Source organism: Phyllobates terribilis, unplaced genomic scaffold (assembly GCF_046119375.1).
Source record: "Phyllobates terribilis strain yellow unplaced genomic scaffold, ASM4611937v1 Scaffold_1__5_contigs__length_1240528914, whole genome shotgun sequence".
Classification (NCBI taxonomy): domain Eukaryota; kingdom Metazoa; phylum Chordata; class Amphibia; order Anura; family Dendrobatidae; genus Phyllobates; species Phyllobates terribilis.
The window spans coordinates 834548654-834574393 of NW_027362761.1; the positions used below are offsets into that span (position 1 = coordinate 834548654).

Genomic DNA, 25740 nt, shown 5'->3' on the forward strand with positions numbered 1-25740 from the left:
AAAAAAAGCACTTCGCTCCATGTGTGCGCTGCTGATAGGCTGACAGATTGCACTTCCCCACTGCAAATGCGGGAAAGAGAAAAAAAAATGGAGATCTTCATTGTTCCTGCAGAGATCCATCCCCTGCCCCTCCCCCCACCCCGCTGTACACTCAAACTGCGTATTAACATTAATTTTCACCATTACTGAGAAAAAATCCAGTTATGATTTTGGTGCACGAACAGTTATCGAACATAACCTCGAACAGCCGAATTTTTCTCAAATTGTTCGTGTTCGCCGAACGGCTCGAACACCGCCCAAAACAGCTCGAATTTGAGATTGGCGAACAGTTCGAGTAGAACAACGCTCATCTCTATTTATATTTATTAAAATGATCGATAGAAAAAAATAGAAAAATCAGCACTCACCATTTAATTCAAAATAGTGTCCTTTATTTCATGTGGCGAGACAATCCTTTTAGAAAAGCAGGGGGAAAGGGGAGATGGATCAGGAAAACAGCCGTTTTACGCCTATCCAAGCGCTTCTGCGGGTCCAGATACATCTCCCCGCTCCTCCTGCTTTTCTAAAAGGATTGTCCCGTCACATGAAATAAAGGACACTATTTTTAATTAAATTTTGAGTGCTGATTTTTCTACTTTTTCTAATGATCATATGAATTTGTGAATTTTTTTCTTGAACCACCGTTTGAATAATTGCGCATGTATGCCCTTAAACAAGTTATTCTCTTTAACTGATGATGTGTTGGTGCCGTTTTCTTTCATAAATTAATATTTATTAAAATATCATCAAAGTGAAAGAAAAAAAATAGTATATCTACTTTGGACACTGACCTCTAGCAAAGTGTATTATTTGATATTATAAGATGTCTGCTTAGATAGCTTGGTACTCATTGGCCTTAGATTTGGTCTAGATTTTAGGACTGTAGAAAAATCATCATGTGCTATATTAATTCTAATTTCATCATTTATTTTCTACTTTTTTTTAAACAATAATACGGCAGAACTAGAAAACCAAATAGTATAGTTTCTTCTGGGTCTAGATGATAGTAGTAATTTGTATTGTGAAGAAAAAAAATAGATATAAAGATTTTAACTATTTATTGAATATCTCTAGAGAAAAGGTTAATTAAATCCAATACATCTCTAATGAAATAAAACCAAGGACTATATACATTTCCTACTTGACATATAACTCTAATGAAAGATAAAGTTTGGAAAATATTAGTACATTTGTTGTGCCATCTCTATTATAAGTCAAAGTATACATCCATGTTTTTATTACTGCAGATTTTTTTACTTGCCTACAATGTTGAAGTGCACAATGAATTCCTTTCTTTGCTCTAACAAAAACACAGTGTTACATAAAATATATGTTGCTTGCTAGTGCTTGGAACTTAATAATGCTGAGGAGTAATGAAAGAAGATAAAATACTGTTTTACTTGAGTTTTCTTCTCTTCTTCTAAATAAGAAGTTGTAATAGGACTGGATCGCGTATACAGACTATGCATGATATGGTCAAAAGTATTGGGACATACCTCTTAATCATTGAATTCAGGTTTTACATTTGTTCCCTTTGCCACAGGTATATAAAATCAACCACCTACCCATGAAGTCTGCCTTTAACATAATTTATTAAAGAATGGATCATTCTACAGATACCAGTGAGTTTGAGCATGGTACAATAATAGGGTGCCACTGTTGCAACAAATCAGTTCATTAAATTCATTCCCTATGAAATACTCCATGATCAGATCTGAGTGGTATTATTGAAAAAGGAAAGCAGTTAGGAACAATAGGAACTAAGGCACTTAGTGGCAGACCACAAAGTGGTCTGGGAATATTTTTTTGTGATGCATTGTGGTATGTGATGCTATTGTGGAGAAAATGTGTGCAGCAATATCTTAGTTTATGCTTGTTGGGGTACTTTACGTAGCATTGTGTTATTTAGCACTACTGGGAAGAACTTTGTGCTTTACGCTATTATTTGGCAACCTCCTCTTTTACAAAATTCACAGTGCCAGGTAGGATGGAAATATGGGTCACATTGTTTTTCAGTGGTTGGCCTAGGTTCTTTAATTCCGGCAAAGGAATATCTTTATGCTTTAACATACCAAGATATATTTAGAAGATCCATTCTGGCCCTTTATGACTATGGCCTATTGCACAAAGCAAGGTCCATAAATCAAGGTTAATGGTTGGGAGAATTTTGCTTGGAAGAACTAAATTAACTCTCACACAGCCCTGTCCTCAACCCCATTACACAAGTTTGAGTTAAACCTAAATGGAAATTGCATGACAGTCAGTCCAACAGCAGTGCAGTGTTTAACGTTCTTTTGAAACATTTTCAAACAGACACAAATGTTGTAGAATGCCTTCTCAGAAAAGTGAAAGTTGTTTTAGCTTCAGAGGGGGATAATGGAGTTTCATAGTCATATTAATGCCTATTGACCTATAATAATGAGAATAAAAATGCAGGGCACTTAGTACAAAAATTGCTAATAAATTAGAGATGTAACACCGAGATGTTAATGTACATTAATTGAAGAGTAGAGGGGTTAAACTACTATTTAACCACCCCAGACTATAATCACTGAAATAGGACCAGTGTGATGTTCCCTCATTAAGGCTTTTTCATCACATTGCTCATGGGTCACCAGATCAAATTTTGGCTATTACAGAATCCAAGACAAAAGCAGGAATCATTGCTGAAGATAATAAATCTCCATCCCAGCCTACTTTACTCTTTCAGCCCCTGATTTACATTTCCAATCCATATGGACAACATGTTGCAACCAGTGGTACCATATTTTATTTATAGTGTACCATAAGCTTTTTCTCAGAACAGAACAACTTGCCCAAATATTATTTGCGCTACTCTGAGCAGCCTGCATGGCCTTAAAACATTACCATGTTCGGACTTGTCTACCATCAAGCACTTCTGGAATGTCTTTGGTTGATAACTGTAAAGGGAGCTGCCAGCAGTGGATCTTTATAATTTGCATGCTCAAGTTCATTCAGTGGACAGAACATTCCACAGACAAACATTGATAACCTTATTGATAGCAGGCCAAGGCATATAAGTATGTGTATCTCTGAGCTTTGTGCTCATGCTTGATGCTAAATAAATAGTGATGTTTTGAAAATTATGTTTTCATTTTTTCATCGTATGCATTTCATTAACATATTTATCGAGCATCTCATGTCCATAATTCCACAATTTTTTGTATATATATATATATATATATATATATATATATATATATATATATATATATATACAGTGCATTGTGAAAGTATTTGACCCCCTTGAACTTTTCTACCTTTTGCCACATTTCTGGCTTCAAACATAGAGATATAAAATTCAAATTTTTTGGGAAGAATCAACAACAAGTGGGACACAATCGTGAAGTGGAACGAAATTTATTGGATATTTTAAACTTTTTTAACAAATTAAAAGCTGAAAAGTGGGGCGTGCAATTTTATTTGGCCCCTTTACTTTCAGTGCAGAAAACTCACTCCAGAAGTTCAGTGAAGATCTCTGAATGAACCAATGTTGTCCCAAATGACTGGTAATGATAAATAGAATCCACCTGTGTGTAATCAAGTCTCCGTATAAATGCACCTGCTCTGTGATAGTCTCAGGGTTCTGATTCAAGTGCAGAGAGCATCATGAAGACCAAGGAACACACCAGGCACGTCCGAGATACTGTTGTGGCGAAGTTTAAAGCCGGATTTGGATACAAAAAGATTTCCCAAGTTTTAAACATCTCAAGGAGCACTTTACAAGCGATCATATTGAAATGGAAGGAGTATCAGACCACTGCAAATCTACCAAGACTCGGCCGTCCCTCTAAACTTTCATCTCGAACAAGGATAACACTGATCAGAGATGCAGCCAAAAGGCCCATGATCACTCTGGATGAACTGCAGAGATCTACAGCTGAGGTGGGAGAGTCTGTCCATAGGACAACAATCAGTCGTACACTGCACAAATCTGGCCTTTATGGAAGAGTGGCAAGAAGAAAGCCATTTCTCAAAGATATCCATAAAAAGTCTCGTTTGAAGTTTGCCACAGGCCACCTGGGAGACACACCAAACATGTGGAATAAGGTGCTCTGGTCAGATGAAGCTAAAATCAAACTTTTTGGCCACAATGCAAAACGATATGTTTGGCATAAAAGCAACACAGCTCATCACCCTCAAAACACCATCCCCACTGTCAAACATGGTGGTGGAAGAAACATGGTTTGGGCCTGCTTTTCTTCAGCAAGGACTGGGAAGATGGTTAAAATTGATGGGAAGATGGACAGAGCCAAATACAGGACCATTCTGGAAGAAAACCTGCTGGAGTCTGCAAAAGACCTGAGACTGGGACGGAGATTAATCTTCCAACAAGACAATGATCCCAAATGTAAAGCAAAATCTACAATGGAAAGGTTCAAAAATAAACGTATCCAGGTGTTAGAATGGCCAAGTCAAAGTCCAGACCTGAATCCAATCGAGAATCTGTGGAAAGAACTGAAAACTGCTGTTCACAAACGCCCTCCATCCAACCTCAATGAGCTCGAGCTGTTTTGCATTGAAGAATGGGCAAGAATTTCAGCCTCTCGATGTGCAAAACTGATATAGACATACCTCAAGCGACTTGCAGCTGTAATCGCAGCAAAAGGTGGCGCTGCAAAGTATTAACTCAAGGGGGCCGAATAATATTGCATGCCCCACTTTTCAGTTTTTATTTTTTTTAAAAAGTTTAAAATATCCAATAAATTTTGATCCACTTCACGATTTTGTCCCACTTGTTGTTGATTCTTCCCCCAAAAATTAGAATTTTATATCTTTATGTTTGAAGCCAGAAATGTGGCAAAAGTTAGAAAAGTTCAAGTGGGCCAAATACTTTCACAATGCACTGTATATACAGTGGATGAAATAAGTATTAAACATGTCACCAATTTTCTAAGTAAATATATTTCTAAGGTGCTATTGTGTTTAAAGTTTGCTCAATAACATTTAAACAAGCCTGTCAAATACTGGGAGAATATAGTTTGGTCAGATGAGACCAGAATTGAACTCTTTGGATGCCATAATACAAACCATGTTTGGATGCCAAAAGGCGCTGCATATGACCATATCACCCAAAAACACCCTACCAACAGTGAAGTTTGTAGGTGGGAACTTCTTAGTATGGGGCTGTTTTTCAAGATATAGCACTGACAAACTTCATATAATTGAAGGAAGGATGATTGGCTAAATTTACTGAGACATTCTTGAAAATAATCTGCTTCCATCTACTGTACCAGGATTATGACGATGAAACAAAGGTGGACATTTCAGAAAGAGAGTGATCTCAAACATATAGCCAAGGAAACTCTCAATTTGGTTCAGAAAGAAAATAAAGCTGTTAGAATGTCCCAACCAATCACCTGAACTGAATCCAATAGAAATTTTTTGGAAGGAACTAATGCTCAGAATTCATAGAAGGCGTCCAGGGAACCTTCAGGATTTGAAGATTGTTTGTGTGGAAGAATGGGTCAAAATCACACCTGAGCAATGCATGCGACTAGTTTCTCCATACAGGAGGCATCTTGAAGCTGTCATCACCAACAAAGGATTTTGTACGAAGTATTAATTTAATTTCCATAAGCGTGATTAATACATTTTCTCTGTGTCATTTCTCATTATTACACATAACTTAATGTATGGACAGCTATGGTTTGATTTCTTTGCCTGTGTGGATTGGATGGGTTGTTACGGACATCTGCTGAGAATTTCATGTCAATAACACCTTTAGAAATGCATTTATTTAGAACATTTATGACATGTTTAATACTTATTTCACCCTCAGTGACGCCAGCGTTGATTGGGCGCTGTGCATCACGTGTCGTTCCACAGCATCACAGATCCGGGGACCTCAAGTGCTGACACCACTGGAATGAAGCCGGCACGGGAGGTGAGTATAGGCATTATTATTTTATTGTGGCCGAAGATTTAGTTTAAGAAGGGGTTTTCCTAGTAGTGGACAACCCCTTTAATGAATTACATTGTGTTGTGTTCAGTTTTCTCTATAATGCATACAATATTTATATTTGTTTTACACTTTTTCAAATCCCCAAAAAATCCGCTTTGCCTCAAAACTTGTGTCTTTGCTTCAATTATATTATATATTCCACTGCCAACTGTTTTATGTTTTAACACGTGACATCATTTTCTTGTAGTTTGACCTTTTCGCATGCATGTAACATCCTTAAAGGCAACTTGTCACATTGAAAGTGCAGTCCAATCTGCAGCCAGCATGATCTTGAGCACAAGTGATATATAGCTTTTAGGAAAAATTAAGTATAACCACATTAAATGTCAACTAATTCTGGGCTTTTTGTCAATTGTCAATTGTCAGAGGTTCAACTTAATGACTCGCAGCCTTCCTTTTTTAAGTGAAATAAACATCACTGAGTGGGACTGCCCAATTGGCTAAAAATTACAGATCAAACAGGTATTTAAAGGTGAAATGGGTTACCGTAAATTGTTTCCCAAAATTCTGTATCTCATGCTCTTTATCAGATTGGACTGCATTTTCAATGTGACAATAAAAAATAGCTATCAAAAAGGTTTGGATGCTATCAAGAAAGACCATAATATACATTATACAAGTTGTAGAGAAGGTGTTATAACCATGTGATGCTCATTGGGATTTTTTGCCTTTCACTTAACCACCTAGCATGAACTTTCTTTTAATCTATATCACTTTGCAATTTTTCTTTTTTTTTAACAAATCTTACAAGATATCTTAAGCTTTCAGACCTTAATTATTATAGACTGAAAATAGTGATATATCAACCGGAAGACTTTCATTTTTTGAAGAAGCGTACAGATATCCCAGAATAACTCAACGGAAGAAAATCATTGTCAATTTTACATGTAGTTCAAGTGGCTTCTACCGTCTTATAAAATGTTGGCAATGGATAGTGGAAGTTCACAAATAAGTATTCCTTCATGTCACAGCCTGTGGGTGCAATCTGATTGACAGTCAAGGTCCTGTCAAATTCTGTCACTTTAAACCAAAGCCTTTAATGGCCTCTCATGGAATCCAATTTTTATGCCGCAAGACACTTACTCTTATTTGAAAACTTGACACCAAGCAAGACATACTGTCAAAAAATAGCTGACACAACAAAAAATATATCCCAAGTTTTTAGATTGTTAGCATAATATTACAATATGAAAAATTAAACACTGTACAAATGTCCTTATTACATAAATATCAGTCTACAGTTTCAGAAGTATCTTAAATAAAAATATTCATATGCACATAATCTTTATTTTATATCTATGAATGTATTGTTTTTCTTTAAAAGGTCAGGTACATTTTGAAGAAAAGAACATAAAGAGCTGTGGCAACACACTTAAGAAGAGATAATAATAATAATAATAATAATAATAATAATTTTTGTAGCGCCAACATATTCCGCAGCACTTTACAAATTTTAGGGGGGACTTATACAGACAATACAGAATAAGCATATCTCATATCGAATGGAGTGAGGGTCCTGCTCACAAGCTTACAGTCTATGAGGAAATGGGGGAGACGCAAAAGGTAGAATGTACTTATATTGTATAATGCAGCCTTGATATACTAAATAGGATAAATAATAATACATGGATTGGTCGCCTGCCAGTATGTGTACAGTTCTGAACGAGGCTATTAAGTGCATGGTTGATATGAACCTGAAATTGAAGATTTTAATATGGGGGAAAACTGGGATGGATAGATAGTGTGTGAAGGCGATATGCCAGTCTAAAGAAATGGGTTTTTAGGGTCCACTTGAAACTGTGGATATTGGGAATTAATCAAACTGTCCTGGGAAGTGCATTCCGCAGCACGCGAGAAATCTTGGAGACGGGAGTGGGAAGTTCGGATTATGGAGGATTTTAGTTTTAAGTCATTGGCAGAACGGAGAGCGAGTGTAGGGTGGTAGACTGAGATGAGGGAGGAGATGTAGGGGGGTACTGAAGCCTGGAGCGCTTTGTGGGTAAGCGTGATACGTTTGAATGGCACTGGCACAGGGAAGACGCATCGATGTAGCGGTTGGTGAGGAATATGATCCTGGCTGCTGCGTTAAGGACGGATTGGAGAGGGGAGAGTTTAGTAAGAGGGAGCCCGATAAGTAGAGAGTTGCAGTAGTCCAAACAAGAATGAATAAGAGCTACAGTAAGAGGATCCTCTGCCCCCTAACCAGCTTGGAGAGGTGGTGGCTAACCACTGCATTCAGATGTTGAAAAAATAGACAGGTGGACACTCATGAATTGCTCTCCATTTCCTCTCCAATTTTTAGTGAGTTTCCTCATAAAGTGTAGCAGAGTATGAGGGAGCACCATAGATTCCGTTTCCGGAGTTGTAATTAGCAACTAATGAATATATTTAGAGTACAGTTTGGATATTCCATATTTCAAGTTAGGAATAGCCATTACAATAGGACATTTTCAACAATCATTGTCTATTGTTTAAGATAAAAAAAATAAAATAAAAGGTCATTTGATTTTATCCAACTCTATTTTACATATTCTGCGACAATTCCCTTGCAGTAATCCCATATCAGACACATTCAATAACTGGAAAGTCCTCCTGCTATATTGCCAAATAATCCCCTAACCAATTAAAACTCCACAGTAATCTATACTAATAGTATCTAGCTTTAAAAAAACAAAAAAGCAGTATGCACTATTGTTTTAAATAAAAGGGTGCTCCGAAATTGGAACCAAACTTTCTTGTCTTTTAGTAGTGAATCACTCATTACATCATGTGGCAGAGAGTTCCATAGTCTCATTGCTCTTACAGTAAAGACTCCGCGTCTGTGATTATGATTAAACCTCCTTTCCTCCAGACGTAGAAGATGCCCCCTTGTCCCTGTCTCAGGCTTCAGAGTAAAAAGATGAGTAGAAAGGTCTTTGTACTGTCCCCTCATATACTTGTACATAGTAATAAGATCACCCCTAAGCGTTCATTTTTCCAAACTAAATAACCCCAAGTGTAATAACCTGTCTTGGTATTGCAGACCCCCCACTCCTCTAAAAACCTTGGTCACTCTTCTCTGCACCCACTCTAGTTAACCTTGGTTGCTCTTCTCTGCACCCGCTCTAGTTCATCTATGTCTTTCTTATACATCGGAGACCAGAACTGTACACAGTATTCTAAGTGTGGTCACATTAGTGACTTGTATAGAGGTAAAATTATGTTCTCCTCATGAGCATCTATGCCTCTTTTAATGCATCCCATTATTTTATTTGCCTTTGCAGCAGCTGGCCACCAAACATGAGCATGTCGTCCACCAATACACCCAGGTCTTTTTAAGTGACAGTTTTGCCCAGTGTTTTATAATTAAGCATATAATTATACATTTTATTTCCTCTGCCCAAGTGCATTACCTTACATTTTTCCCCATTAAAGCTCATTTGCCATTTATCAGCCCAAGCTACTAGTTTACATAAATCCTCCTGTAATATAAAATTGTACTCCTCTGTATTGATTACCTTACAGAGTTTTGTGTAATCTGCAAATATTGAAATACTACTCTGTATGCCCCCTACAAGGTCATTAATAAATGTGTTAAAAAGAAGCGGGCCCAATACTGACCCCTATGGTACCCCACTGTTAACTGTGATCCAGTCTGAGTGTGTTCCATTAATAACCACCCTTTATTTCCTATCATTGAGCCAATTCTTAACCCACATACATGTATTTTCCCCTATCCCCATTGTTCTCATTTTATATATCAACCTTTATTGTGTGGAACCGTATCAAAGCTTTTGAAAGTCCATATGCACAACATCCATTGCATTTCAACATCAAGTCTTAGACAAGTCACTTGACCAAAAATATTTGTGAAAATTGACTGCAACTTACTGTATCAAATTTACTGTATTTTTTATATATGATTTGGTTATAAAATTGCTGTCAAGTCACATGCAGTGATGAGAAGACACATGCAGCTTTCAACATGCAAACAAAAAAATTAGCTTATTTTGCAATTGTTGCAATGTGACATTGTGATCTTCATATCACACATGCAAAGTTGCCATTTTACCTTAGCCAGTGTAAGAAACGTGTTGATGGTTATTGGAAGCGATTGATTGCAGTTAATTATTCCAAAGGGTGTGCAACCAAATATTAATTTAATGGTGCCAACAATTTTATATATATATATAAAGTTCTTATTAAAAGGTATCATTATATCTTTGAAATATTCTGAGATGTGAATGGGAGCTTTGTAGGCAAATAAATGTCAATTAACTTTTTTTTCTTATATAAATGCAAATTTAAGTTAATAAAAAGCATATCATTGTCTATTAAAAATAACAATGTACAGTGACTTGCGAAAGTATTCACCCAATTTTCGTGTTTTGAAAAAGTCACAACCTGGAATTTCACAGATTTTTTTTTGAGGGTTTGCATCAGTTCATGTAAAGAACGTGCCTACAACTGTGAACATTTGTTTTCTTTTTATTGTGAAGCAAACAACAAATAAGACAAAATAACTGAAAACTTCAATGTGCAAAACTATTCACCTCCCCCCTAAAGTCAGTACTTTGTAGAGCCTCCTTTGGTGGCAATTACAGCTAACAGTCGCTTTGGATAAGTCTCTATGAGCTTTCCCCATCTTCTTAGATGGTTTCCTCTGGTGAACAGCAATCTTCAAGTCTCACCACAGATTGTCAATTGGATTAAAGGGGCTGTCTAGCCAAAAGTAATAAGTCTGCAGTCACTCTGTGTGATTGCAGACTTATGAATCCCCACAGACTTATCAATCCCCGCAGCACAATCCCCACCTTCTAGTCGGACGCAGTCACCGGCCATCTGCATCACTAGACGGGGCATGGCCTTGCTCAATACAAGTGTATAGAGATGAAGGCCATGCCCACTGGCCGGGGCTATGTATACCACATACATACCCTCCGTTACCGGGTCTGACACAGGCAAATCAACGCAGCACACAGTGCGTGCGCTGGGGGGATTAATAAATCTGCAGTCACACAGAGTGACTGCAGACTTATCACTTTTGACTGGACAACCCATTCAAGGTCTGGGCTTTGACTTGGCCACTCCAAAACATTTACACGTTTCCCCTTAAACCACTAGAGTGTTACTTTAGCAGTATGCTTTGGGTCATTGTGTTGTTGGAAAATGAACCTCCATCCCAGTCTCAAATCACTGTCAGACTGAAACAAGTTTTCTTTAGAATATGTCTTACTGAAAAAAATATTTTACCCTTAAGAGTTACAACTTTATTGCTAAAATTAAAATCTAATTCCCCCAAAAAAATCTGCTGCACAAGTGCAGTGTGAAAATTTAAAATGATCCAAATTGTGTATTTATAGATGGTTGCATATATACAGAGGAATACTTTCCCTGTATTGGACTAAAGCTCCTTCCCTGCCTGTCAGCAGAGGTTGGCACCCTCCTAGGGGATACAAATTGGTGCCCCACTCCACAGTGGCTTACCCTCACTGTCTCTGAATCACCCTAGAAATTAGGGAACAATATTTGTGTCTATCAAAATCTTGTTCACCAGACCAAATAAGCTTGTCATAGAGCATATAGGATACTTAAACAACTTTAGTGCCACAGTTCATGCATATAGGCACAAAGAAGGAGGGATACTCTCCCTATCTCTCGCTGAGAGTATATTCCCTCCCCACTGCCTATTTACCAATCAAAGCTTACAGAAAATGTATGGGGCAGTAAAACCTAGAATATGCCTGTATTTTGCATCATCCATCTTCTCCTCGACTTGGACTATTTTCCTTGTCTCTGCTGCTGAAAAACATGGTGTTCATGGGGTGATAAGCTGTATTAGTTTGGCACCAGACATAGTGTTTACCTTGATGGACAAAAAGTTAAATTTTGGTCTCATCTGACCACAGTACCTTCCTCCATACATTTGACGAGTCTCCCACGTGACTTTTGGCAAATTCAAAACGAGCCTTAATATTTTTGTGTGCAAGTAAAGGCTTTTTTCTGCACACTCTTCCATAAAGTAAACCTCTATGGAGAGTATAGCTTATTGTGGTCTTATGGGCAGATACTCCAGTCTCTGCTTAGGAACTCTGCACCTCCTTCAGGGTTACCTTTAGTCTCTTTGCTGCCTCTCTGATTAACACTCTCCTTGCCCAAGCTGAGAGTTTTGGTGGGTGGCCCTCTTTTGGCAGGTTTGTTGTGGTACAATGTTTTTTCCCTTTTTATGATAATGGCTTTGATGGTGCTCCAGGGTATCATCAGAGATTGGGGTATTTTTTTTTATAACCCAACCCTTTAATGTACTTCTCAACAACTTTGTTGTCCCTGACCAAGGAGATCTCCTTGCTCTTCATTGTGTTGTTTGGTTAGTAGTGCCTGGTCCTTAACAGTGTTGCAGCCTCTGTGGCCTTTCAGAAAAGGTGTGTATATACTGACCGACCATGTGACACTTAGATTGCACACAGGTGGACTTTGTTTTCACTAAGCATGTGACTTATGAGGTTAAATTCTTGCACCAGAAACTTTTAGGAGTTTCATAGCAAAAGGGGTGAATACATAAATACATGCCAATTTTTAGTTATTTGATACCATAAATTTAATTTATTTTTCTTACTTCACTTCAGCAAGTTGGACTATTTAGTGCTGATGCATCACACACAAATCATATTACAAAAATATTTAAGCACAGGCTGTAATATAACAAAATAGATAAAAAGCCAAGGGGGGTGAATACTTTCACAAATCACTGTATTTACTATTACTAGTTTATATGCAATGGAGACCTGTCTACCATTCTAAGTCATTAAATTTTCATTTATTGAAATATCAAATGAATTAAATATCCAATGCAATGTTTCAAATGTGAGATGGGAACAATTATATACTAATTATTAAGATTAAATTCATAAAATTTGTATCACAGTATCCAAATAAAATCTAAATGTAATATGGCGTTCTGGCATGAAGTAATAAAGAAAATGACTGCAGAAATGGATTGGAGCTGCCAGATATTTTGGTGAAGAATTCTAACTGAATATTTAAAGCTTGATATATTTTGTTAAAACATTATATAACTGATACAGCGTTATATTGTTATATTAGTCACACCTGAATGCTTCTGTAAGATTTCAAAGTAACTAGCAGGCCATGAAAGTTGTTCCAATTTTTATCATTACATTATCCATTTTTGAGTACACAATATATTTTTCAATTAGAATCAGTTCTTCTCATTCCTTTCAGAATCTAACCTCATGTGTTCAATGCTGGCAAAATGTCTCCTTGTATTCACTAAAACTTATTGATTGGTAAGCAAAATAGTAGAGAATATTCCTAAAGGGGATCTAGATGGGAGAATCGGAATAGAGCTACTATGTATACGAGTCCACGAGTAGTATACAAATTACAAGCTTATACTAGTCATTTATTTTACATACCTAACCCCAAAAAGCTGGGACGCTGTCTAAAATGTAAAAACAATAAGAATGCAATGATTCGAAAATCTTTCATAGCCATATTTTATTCACAACAAAATTTAGAACAAACACATATTAGAAAGTGAAAATTAGACATATTTCCATTTTATTTTAAAAACTTAACTCCATTAGAAATCAATTGCAGCAACACATCTCAACAAAGGCCTAATGAAAAACAGCTTGACAGTCACAAGACTGTATAAAAAAAGACTGTGCTAGAGAGGCAGAGTCTTTCAGAAGCAAAGATACGAGTAGTCAGAGGTTCTCCAATTTGTTAAAATCTGCATCTAAAAATTGTGCAACAAATCTAGAAAAATGCTCAGCAATGAAAAATTCTAGGGACTTTGAAAATACCACCATCTACATTACCTGATATCATGAAAATATTAAGTGATTTTAGAGAAATCCATGAGCAGAAGGGACAAGGCTGACAGTTAATATTGGATCCTCTAAGATGATCTTTGGTCCCTCAAATGGCACCACATTAAAAAACGAAATGTGTAAATCACTGCATGGGCCCAGGAATACTTCTAGCATTATTAATTCTCTATGCAAGTAGTGCACCATGCAATTCAGATTTGCAAGTGAAAATATTGTAACACAAAGAAGAAGCCATATATCAACACAATCTAGAAACATTGCATTCTTCTCTGGGTCAAAGCTCATTTAACATTGACTGAGACAAAATGGAAAACTGTTCTGTGGTCAGATTAATTAAAATTGGAAATTCTTTATGGAAACCACAAATGCCATATCCTGCAGACTCAAGAGTATAGGGAACTCTCCTGCAGACTCAAGAGTATAGGGACATCTCCTGCAGACTCAAGAGTATAGGGACATCTCCTGCAGACTCAAGAGTATAGGGAAATCCAACTTACTATCAGCCCACGGTTGAAACGCCTGCTGTGGGATTGCATTAGTACTTGACATGAGCAGCTTATACATCTTGAAAGACATTATCAATACTGAGCATTACATAGAAGTTTGATTCATGAACTGGCCTGTCTGCACTCTTGATCTTTCACCAATAGAAAACATTTCGCACAAGATGAAATGAAAAATCTTGCAAAAACAGCTAGAATCCTACATCAGAAAAGCATGGAACAATATTCCTCTCCAAAAGAAGACCTTTGTAAAAAGAAAATTGGATGCAAGATAATGGTAGATATGGTTCTGCTCCCATTTTTTTTAGATGTGTTGCTGCCATCAATTTCTAAATGAGTTAATTTTCTCAAATGAAATGAAATGTCCAAGTCATTTCATTCTTGCTTTCTTTACATTTTACATGGTGTCCCAACTTTTTTGGAATTGGGGTTGTACACCTACAGGAGTTCGCTCTCTGGTTTGCTTGGCTATTTTCATAGAAGTAAATAGTGCTATAACAATACACATTTACTGTTAATGGACTTTTTGAGAAGGTATCAAATTTTTATTTGGGGTATTAATTATAATTTAACAACAATCTTCATACACATTGTTTTACATGATTCCAAAACAAAAACGAATATTGTTTTGTTTGAACCAATTGAGAACTTTTTAACATTTAATATTATATAATTCATTCAAATTGAAAAACAAATATTATTAAATCCTCAAAAATATATTAACCTATGTTAGCTATAACTCCTGTAACCAATTTTGGCCTTAATGATGCTGAAAATATTTGTAATTTTTGTGACATCCCAGCACTCAGCAGTTTTACATTTTTGAATAGTGGTGCAAAATAGACAGCTACGTATCTCTTACAATGGTGCACAGGATTCACTTGCAACATAAAGAGGAGATTATTTATACAAAGGCTTCTTAAAGAAAAGGATTATTGTTTACTCAATATACTGAATACAGCAGATACCCTTCTTATATGATAAGATGGACATGGTACTAGGACTACAAAAAAATATGATTTGTTGAATAGTAGCCTATGAATATAAACTCTTATTAACATACAGGGGCAATTTCTAAAAGGCAAGCATGCCAAGTTATATCCTTTTCGAGAGAAGAATGTCCTTTATAACACCTGCTACAGTAAGAGTGTATAATAGTATGCATAATCAGCAACTCTAAGAACATTTAAGTTCAAAGACAAGGGTATTCTGAAAGTTAATATACTATACGACTATTAAAAAGAAAATCAAGCCTTGAGTTAAAAGCTGCTGAGCATTCCTGCCGGTGAGACCTTGGAAAAATGAAGAATATATTATTTCTACTAAGTCCTATTTAGAACTATAGTTTTTACAAATTAATAGCGAGTAGACATATTTTTGCAGCTATATAAATAAGAAAACTGAAGAAATTGCTCATAGCAGACACTCGTTTCCCAGTTCCTATTTTTGTATATAACTTTGCTACAAGTAGTATTGAGCGAATTTGTTTGGCATTTCAAATTCATGTTCGGGGTTCAAGCTTGTTCGCGCCAAAAAATAGACTCCGCCCATGAACATCCCTGATTTGCCTCGTGTTATCTGAGTGATAGCGTGGCATATCAGGGATGTTCATGGGCGGAGCCAATTTTTTGGCGCGAACAAGCCGGAATCCCGAACACGAACACGAATTTGAAATGCCAAACAAATTCGCTCAACACTAATTACAAGCCCTGCTCTTAACAGTACCACTCCAGCGTTTCTTTTCTTATTTCACTTCTGAATTGGTGTCACTAATTCCAGTTCCCTGAACCTTGTCTCATACCTACCAGCCTCAATCTTCTTACATTATTGGCACCGCTCTGGTCATCTTCTGCAGTTTTTGACCTGTGTTTGCTGGCCGAATCGGAGGTCACTTCTCAATATAAGTCTATGAGAGTCAGTAAGAGGCCAAAACGAAGCTCTCATAGACTTACATTGAGAGTTTTGTCAGAAGTTGTGGTCACAAGATGGCGGCTAGGGAAGACAGAAGATGACTGCTGGGGGCAGGGAACTTACATTAATGACACCACTCCTGTGCCGAAATTAAAATGAAATGCTGGAGTGGTGCGTTAATGACCATGATTTTTTTGCTTTAATGCATGTTTAAAATATTATTACATTGGACATTAGTATTTGAAGATTAACTGAATTGTATGATTAACCGCTTTTTACATTTTTTCTATTAAAAATTGGCTCTATAGAGATAAATTTTTCTTTTGTTGGCTGCATTTATAATCAGTGTATACAATTGTTTGTGTAAGGCAGAAAATAAACATTTTCATTGACTGGAATTGCTGATTATCGTATAACAATGCTTTGAGGCTTATTGTACATTTTTTGCATTTATCCTTGGAGAAAGCAACTATACTGTTGTTGTGCTACTTACTTCCTGTCATATACAAACCTAGGACCCAAAAAGTTTAGGCGCTGTATAAAATATAAAGAGAATAAGAATGCAATAATATAGAAGTCTCTTATAGCCATATTTTATTAAAGAAAATATAGATCACATATCAAAAGTTGAAAGTTGGACATTTTTCCACTTCATTTTTTCCCCTGTGGACAAGTCCAAGCCTGGCTATTAGAGATTTCCAAATCAGTCCATTTTTTATATTTTTTACCTGTTAAACAGAATCCCAACTTTTTAGCATTTGGGGTTGTACGTAGCTCAGCTGTAGCTATCATTTACAATGAAAATACTTTGTAATTCAGTAACATAACTGCTGTTGAGTTTTGGGAAATAGATCCTCAATCGTATGATAACAAAGGCACTGAGTTAGACACTCTTTTACAATTACTATGCAGCACCTTCTGCTTTAGTTGCTCTTTATGCTTCGCTCGTTAAGAGGTTGCAAGTTGCAAAAAGGTTGCTTTAATGGGAAAAAGTTGCTGCATGGAGAGGCAATGTTTGAGATTACCACTATGCAGCAAAATTTTTATTTAGAATGTTGCCATTGTCAGACTGTCTAATCTGTTTGCACTCTAAAATGTTAAAAAGGATTAGGAAATCTACCTCATTGTTCTCTGATGTGTGAGTAAGCATATGGAATAGTTGTTTTAATCATTTAATGTTAATGCCATGTTACTCTATCTCTACCCAGTAACTTATTCCTTCCTCCCCTCCCTTCTTCACTCCTTTCTTCACTTCCTACCTCCCTTCCTCCCTACCTCATTCTTTCTTCCTTATGTTTAATAAAAATAAGCAATATTTAATTTCCTTAGGGTCACCAACTTTTACTTGAATTATCATTATTTACCAGTCTTTTATTGTGGGGACCCTGAAGTTTGTTTTATTCATCTTATTGAAACAGAAGCAGATGTTTCTAAGGTGTCACACATAATTTCCTAGGCATTAGACTGAGACTGAGGTGAAGCACTGCTTTCATCATCTATTTTTTTCAGTATTTATTATGCCAGATGATCTTCAAAGGTTTTTTCTTGCATGATAAAAAGAGCAATCCTGACACTTCTTCCTCGTTCAAGACCACTGACTGTTACAAACTGAGAACAGAAGCAGGTGTAGAGAAAACTGGGCATGTGAATATGCAATTGAAATAGTCACCTTTAGCTTTCGTAATTCCATGACAGCTCCTCTAAAGAGTAACAGCTGGTGATGCATAGTCAAACGGGGAGAGATGTGTGAATCGGAAAGAGATTTCTTTTGTTTTTGTTTTCATAATGTGAAAACAACAGTCAATGTTTTCTAACATGTGCTTTACACAATACAATACATTCTGAACCAGTTCTATGCTGATGTTTGCAGTCTCCTCTTTGACCTTTTGTGGTTGTTGTTGTTTTTTACAGAAAGCTGCTCGAACTTTACAGCCATTAAATGTGTTGAAACAGGAAAAATCAACACAAACAGAGGTTTTAAACCATGACGTGACTAACAATGTAAGTAGATTTTACTTAAAATATTTTAAATATATATAATGCAATATTTCTAGCCATTGAAATGTAATATATTATATAATATTAACTAAAGATCAGTGGATCTCTTTGTGCAAACCAAGTCCAAGTTTCAAAATAGTGCTTTCTGGCCGTGGACAGGAGCCACTAGAATTTCCTGACCTTTTGGGTCCCTCGGTACGTGCAGAGTTTAATTTACCAGTTTAGTGTGATGACATCTGTTCGCCGTGCCAGCATGATGAGCCCCGGATACCAGAAGGACAGGAAATTTGTGCAGCTCCTGTGCATGGCCAGAGAGCATTGACGTGGACCGTTGACTGGGTTTGCACAAAATTATTCACTGATCTCTAATATTGACTCACTGTACTATGCTTTGTGCATGACAATATTAAAAAAGAGCACTGTATATTTATATTTACCAAACCATCATCCTATTAATCTCTAGATAGATGTAAAGTTTCTATATATTATCCTATATTTATATATATACCAATGTTTTCATTCAAGTAAATTAACAACAGAGATATATACAATTATTCTTATTAAATGCCTTTAGATGAGCACTGAAGATAAGGAGAATTTTTGGATATTTCCCACGCTGCAGTGTATAGAAGACATCTATTTTCAAAGGTTTATTGGACATGCGGATTTATTTGATGTGTTTTGAAGTAACAGATACTTGTTCTTTAGAAAGACAACAAAATATGAACATTAAACATACAAAGCAGTTTTTAAAGGATTAAATTTCAAATAAAGGCACCAAAATGGCTTAACCATACATGCGGTGTCAAAGTTCAGAAGGTCGGCACATGATTAAATAAAGTAACATTGATAAGCCAATTGCCTTTAAATATATATATAAAAAACATAATGTAAAATATATATGTTGAAGACATTAATATACGATTATTCATCCTTAAAAAGGAATTCTTAGATTTGTTATAAAAAACAGTTGGACTTGAACTCACATATCTAAAAATCTAAAAGGAAACCGTTGAAGCCCTGTGCTCTTTGCTTATTAAGCTATTGAGGGTATTGAGAAATAATGGAAGGATTTTGAATATCTTCAAAAAAGTCTTGAATTGCCTTCAATTATTTTCATGTTTTGTTTAATTATTGGTTTTCCTACCTCTTTAATAAAGGGTAAGCCATTGTTGTTGTTGTTGTTAATATTTTATTCCAATTGTCTGTATAAGTAGCTGTTCAAATTGCCTTTATAGCTTAATTGTGGTATTTCATATCTCCGGTATTTACAGTACTATATTTCATTCTATCTTTATATATTTCTAAAAATATATATCTACTTGTGAAAAAAGTGAATCAAATTAATTAAAAGTATTTTAGGTAAAAGTTACCTATTTTTTAATAATAAATTAAAATATATATATATATATAATTAATTTGGTGTTTTAATGTGAATGGAAGAAAAAGCGAGTGATCATTCTTTGTATGTGTTTCTCGATGGAGATATGATGATAGATGATATAGCTGCGTGTTTTGTATTAGGGAATCTTTTCTGTTGCGGGTGAAATCAGGTCAATTGTGACTTAGCATAGGAGCTGGGTCAGAGAGCTGCTACTTTATGGCTACAAAACATCGCTGTAAGGGACTATGTGCAATCATAGGCCAGAGGAGAAACAGAAGGACCACTAATTCTCTATATAAAGGAACGCTGCCAGGTAATTACGGTATATATATTTCTGGGTTAATTAGAGTTCAAAATAAAATTGCAGATATTTTCTACCTCTTGATTAAAAACTGATATAAATATAAGTACCCTAGTAACTCATTACTATACATATGATCTCTCGAATCCATAAACATGAAACTATATATATAAAAATCCTCTTTATGAATAAAATCCCTTTCATAATTAATTATGAAATTAGGATTTTTATCTTTTATATAGAGAATACGTGGTTGTGTTACTCCTAAGACATATTTTTGCACACTGTCCCTTACAGCGATGTTTTGTAGCCATAAAGTAGCAGCTCTCTGACACAGCTCCTATGCTAGGTCACGATTGACCTGATTTCACCTGCAACAGTAAAGATTCCCTAATACAAAACACACAGCTATATCATCTATCATCATAGCTCCCTGTAAGTCCCTGTAATATAAGTCCCTGTGTGCCCAAACATTGGAGCTCCCCCACAAGTGACCCCATTTTGGAAACTAGACCCCCCAAGGCACCTATCTAGATTCATAGTGAGCACTTGGAACCCCAGGTGCTTCACAAATTGATTCATAAAAATGAAAAAGTGTTTTTTTTTTCACTTTTTCATTTTTACGAATCAATTTGTGAAGCACCTGGGGGTTCCAAGTGCTCACTATGCATCTAGATAGGTGCCTTGGGGGGTCTAGTTTCCAAAATGGGGTCACTTGTGGGGGAGCTCCAATGTTTGGGCACACAGGGACTCTCTAAGTGCAACATGGTATCCGCTAACAAATTGAATGGAAAATCGGCTCAAATTGTTAGCGGACACCACATTGCGTTTGGAGAGCCCCTTTGTGCCCAAACTTTGGAGCTCCCCCACAAGTGACCCTATTTTGGAAACTAGACCCCCCAAGGCACCTTTCTAGATAGATAGTGAGCACTTGGAACCCCCAGGTGCTTCACAAATTGATTTGTAAAAATGAAAAAGTGAAAAAAAAAACACTTTTTCATTTTTAGAATCAATTTGTGAAACACCTGGGGTTCCAAGTGCTCACTATGCATCTAGATAGGTGCCTTGGGGGGTCTAGTTTCCAAAATGGGGTCACTTGTGGGGGAGCTCCAATGTTTGGGCACACAGGGACTCTCCAAATGCAACATGATATCCGCTAACAAATTGAGCCGACAATTTGTTAGCGGATATCATGTTGCATTTGGAGAGTCCCTGTGTGCCCAAACATTGGAGCTCCCCCACAAGTTACCCCATTTTGGAAACTAGACCCCCCAAGGCACCTATCTAGATGCATAGTGAGCACTTGGAACCCCAGGTGCTTCACAAATTGATTCATAAAAATGAAAAAGTGTTTTTTTTTTCACTTTTTCATTTTTACAAATCAATTTGTGAAGCACCTGGGGGTTCCAAGTGCTCACTATGCATCTAGATAGGTGCCTTGGGGGGTCTAGTTTCCAAAATGGGGTCACTTGTGGGGGAGCTCCAATGTTTGGGCACACAGGGGCTCTCCAAACGCAACATGGCGTCCGCTAACAATTTGAGCCGATTTTCCATTCAATTTGTTAGCGGACACCATGTCGCGTTTGGAGAGCCCGTGATGTGCCTAAACAGTGGAGCTCCCCCACAAGTGTCCCCATTTTGTAAACTATACCCCTCAAGGATTTTATTAAGGTGTATAGTGAACATTTTGTACCCAGAGGTACGGCACAGAATTTGTTTACATTAGGTCATCATATTGAATAAGTTGTCATTATTCTTGAGCGCAAGTGCTCGCTACTTGAGTTTGCATCGGGTACTCAGGTATGCACCATGTACAGCTCGAGTGACATGCTCGAGTCCCTGCTCCGCATGTTTCACGGTTATTAGACACCCAAAAAAAAACATGCGGGGATCGCTCGTGCATGGCAGGCAATCCCCGTAAAGTTTTTTGGCCGCAAAGCATATGGGGCAGAGACTCGAGCATGTCACTCAAATACCCATGATGCTCAATGCATACCAGAGCACCCGATGCAAACTCAAGTAGCGAGCACTTGCTCTCAACACTAGTCGCCATATCGTCATCTTTTTTTCTTACTTTTGAAAAAAATCCCAACCCCAGCCCTAACCCTAGCACAACCCTAGCCCTAGCACAACCCTAGCCCTAGCACAACCCTAGCCCCAGCACAACCCTAGCCCTAGCACAACCCTAGCCCCAGCACAACCCTAGCCCCAGCACAACCCTAGCCCCAGCACAACCCTAGCCCCAAACCCAGCCCTAACCCTAGCCCAATCCTAACCGAAGAGTTTATTTTTGACGCCGTTCCTTGTGCGGTATAAGTGATTAGACGACTTTATTCTTCGGGTCGGTGTGATTACAGCAATTCCAGAATCATATGGGGTTTTTATGACTGACAGCTGTCACACACTAAAAGACACATTTTTTGTAAAATCTAGTTTTTGCATCGCCATATTTTGAGAGCTATAATTTTTCCAGATTTTGGCAGACAGTCATGTGACGGCTCGTTTTTTGCGGGATGACTTGACGTTGTTATTGGTGCCATTTTCAGGCACGTGACATTTTTTGATCGCTTTCTATTCCGATTTTTGGGAGGCAGAATAAACAAAAACCAACAATTCAGGAATTGTTTTTCTTTTTTTTTTATTCTGTTCCGCGTGTGGTAAAATTGATGAGGTAGCTTTATTCTTCGGGTCAGTACGTTTACAGCGGTACCACATTTGTATCATTTTTCTATGTTTTGGCGCTTATACACAATAAAAGCTATTTTATAGAAAAAAATATTTTTTAGCATCGCTTTATTCTGAGAGCTATAACTTTTTTATTTTTCGGCTAATGGAGCTGTATGGTGGCTTGTTTCTTGTGGGACGAGATGACGTTTTCAGCGTTATCATTTTTATTTATATGTGTCTTTTTGATCGCGTGTTATTCCACTTTTTGTTTGGCGGTATGGTGATAAAGCATTGTTTTTTGCTTCGTTTTTTTTTTTTTACCGTGTTCACTGAAGGGGTTAACTAGTGAGACAGTTTTATAGGTCAGGTTGTTCCGGACGCGGCGATACCAAATATGTGTACTTTTATTGTTTTTTTTTTTGTTTTTTTTTATAATAATATTTATTGATGGGTACATTATATTTTTATTTTTGGTGTATTATTTTTTTAATTTTTTTATAATATTTTTGCACATTTTTTTTTTTTCCACTTTCACACAGTTTATACACTTTATTACTTTGTCCCACTCTGGGACTTTCACTTTTTTTTTTCTGATCGCCTGCATGGCACAGGAATGAAGCACCATCCCTATGCCATGAAGGCTGTCTGAAGTGCACAGTGTGAAGATTGCTTGGAGATGCACTGCGCATGCCCAAGCAATCTTCCTGCTCTCTGGTGACCCGGATGTTGTCATGACGACATCGGGTCGTCATGGCAACACCCGGGAAGCCTTTGCAGACTGCGCTGGAAGCCGGAAGAGGAGGTGAGTATCGCCGATCACCTCCCCTTGCCCCCGCAATGCCGCGATCGACTTCGATCGACTTCGATCGCAGCATCAAGGGGTTAATGTGCTGGGAGCGGTGCAGGACCGCTCCCTGCACATAGTACTGGGTGTCAGCTGTGACAATCAGCTGACACCCGGCGGCGATCGCGCCCGCACAGCCTGTGTGCGCGCGCGATCGCCATGACGTACTAATACGGGTCTGGCTCTTAAGTCCCAGGGCACAGACGCGTATTAGTACGTCAGATGTTATTAAGGGGTTAAAGACCCATTCATTGTTTCTAAATACTCTCAATAGCATAATGAGCAAAGAGCATAGGACTTCATTGGTTTCCCTTTAGATACATGAGTTCAAGTCCAACTGTTTTTATAACAAATATATGAATTCCTTTTTAGAATGAATAATTGTATATTTATGCCTTCAACATATATATTTTACTTAATGTTTTTTTTTTATATATATATATATATATATATATATATATATATATATATATATATACAGGGTGAGCCATTTTTATGGATACACCTAAATTAAATGGGAATGTCAGGTGATACTAACTTCCTGTTTGTGGCAGATTAGTATATGGGAGGGGGAAAACTTTTGGGTGGTGACCATGGTGGCCATTTTGAAGTTTGCCATTTTAGATCCAACTTTATTTTTTTCAATGGGAAGAGGGTCATGTGACACATCAAACTTATTGAGAATTTCATAAGAAAAACAATGGTGTGCTTGGTTTGAACAGAATTTTATTCTTTCATGAGTTTTTACAAGTTTATGACCACTTATAATATGTGTTCAAAGTGCTGCCCATTGTGTTGGATTGTCAATGCAACCATCTTCTCCCACTCTTGACACACTGATTGCAACACCGCAGAAGAAATGCTAGCACAGGCTTCCAGTATCCGTTGTTTCAAATGGCCGCCATGGTCACCACTCATCTGGAAAAGTTTCCCCCTCCCATATACTAATGTGCCATGAACAGGTAGATGATATCACCACCCATTCCCATTTAATTCAGGTGTATCCATGTAAATGGCCCACCCTGTATATATATACAGTATAGACCAAAAGTTTGGACACACCTTCTCATTTAAAGATTTTTCTGTATTTTCATAACTATGAAAATTGTATATCCACACTGAAGGCATCAAAACTATGAATTAACACATGTGGAATTATATACTTAACAAAAAAGTGTGAAACAACTGAAAATATGTCTTATATTCTAGGTTCTTCAAAGTAGCCACCTTTTGCTTTAATGAATGCTTTGCACACTCTTGGCATTCTCTTGATGAGCTTCAAGAGGTAGTCACCAGAAATGGTCTTCCAACAATCTTAAAGGAGTTCCCAGAGCTGCTTAGCACTTGTTGGCCCTTTTGCCTTCACTCTGCGGTCCACCTCACCCCAAACCATCTCGATTGGGTTCAGGTCTGGTGACTGTGGAGGCCAGGTCATCTGGCGTAGCACCCCATCACTCTCCTTCTTGGTCAAATAGCCCTTACACAGCCTGAAGGTGTGTTTGGGGTCATTGTCCTGTTGAAAAATAAGTGATGGTCCAACTAAACGCAAACCGGATGTAATAGCATGCCGCTGCAAGATGCTGTGGTAGCCATGCTGGTTCAGTATGCCTTCAATTTTGAATAAATCCCCAACAGTGTCACCAGCAAAGCACCCCCACACAATCACACCTCCTCCTCCATGCTTCACGGTGGGAACCAGGCATGTAGAGTCCATTCGTTCACCTTTTCTGCGTCGCACAAAGACATGGTGGTTGGAACCAAAGATCTCAAATTTGGACTCATCAGACCAAAGCACAGATTTCCACTGGTCTAATGTCCATTCCTTGTGTTCTTTAGCCTAAAGAAGTCTCTTCTGCTTGTTGCCTGTCCTTAGCAGTGGTTTCTTAGCAGCTATTTTACCATGAAAGCCTGCTGCACAAAGTCTCCTCTTAACAGTTGTTAAAGAGATGTGTCTGCTGCTAGAACTCTGTGTGGCATTGACCTGGTCTCTAATCTGAGCTGCTGTTAAGCTGCGATTTCTGAGGCTGGTGACTCGGATAAACTTATCCTCAGAAGCAGAGGTGACTCTTGATCTTCCTTTCCTTGGGCGGTCCTCATGTGAGCCAGTTTCTTTGTAGCGCTTGATGGTTTTCGCAACTGCACTTGGGGACACTTTCAAAGTTTTCCCAATTTTTCGCACTGACTGACCTTCATTTCTTAAAGTAATGATGGGCACTCGTTTTTCTTTACTTAGCTGCTTTCTTCTTGCCATAATACAAATTCTAACAGTCTA

The 25740-nt window shown here is 37.4% G+C and overlaps 1 protein-coding gene across 3 annotated transcripts in view; it reads left to right on the plus strand.

Moving 5' to 3' along the window:
- The window catches only part of CCSER1 (coiled-coil serine rich protein 1), a 1466148-nt gene that overhangs the window by 1365102 nt on the left and 75306 nt on the right, over positions 1 to 25740 (plus strand). For all 3 annotated transcript variants that reach the window (XM_073638131.1, XM_073638138.1, XM_073638147.1), the window contains exon 9: positions 18186 to 18275. In XM_073638131.1, the coding sequence (XP_073494232.1) occupies positions 18186 to 18275 (90 nt within the window). The remainder of the gene's footprint in view (positions 1 to 18185; positions 18276 to 25740) is intronic.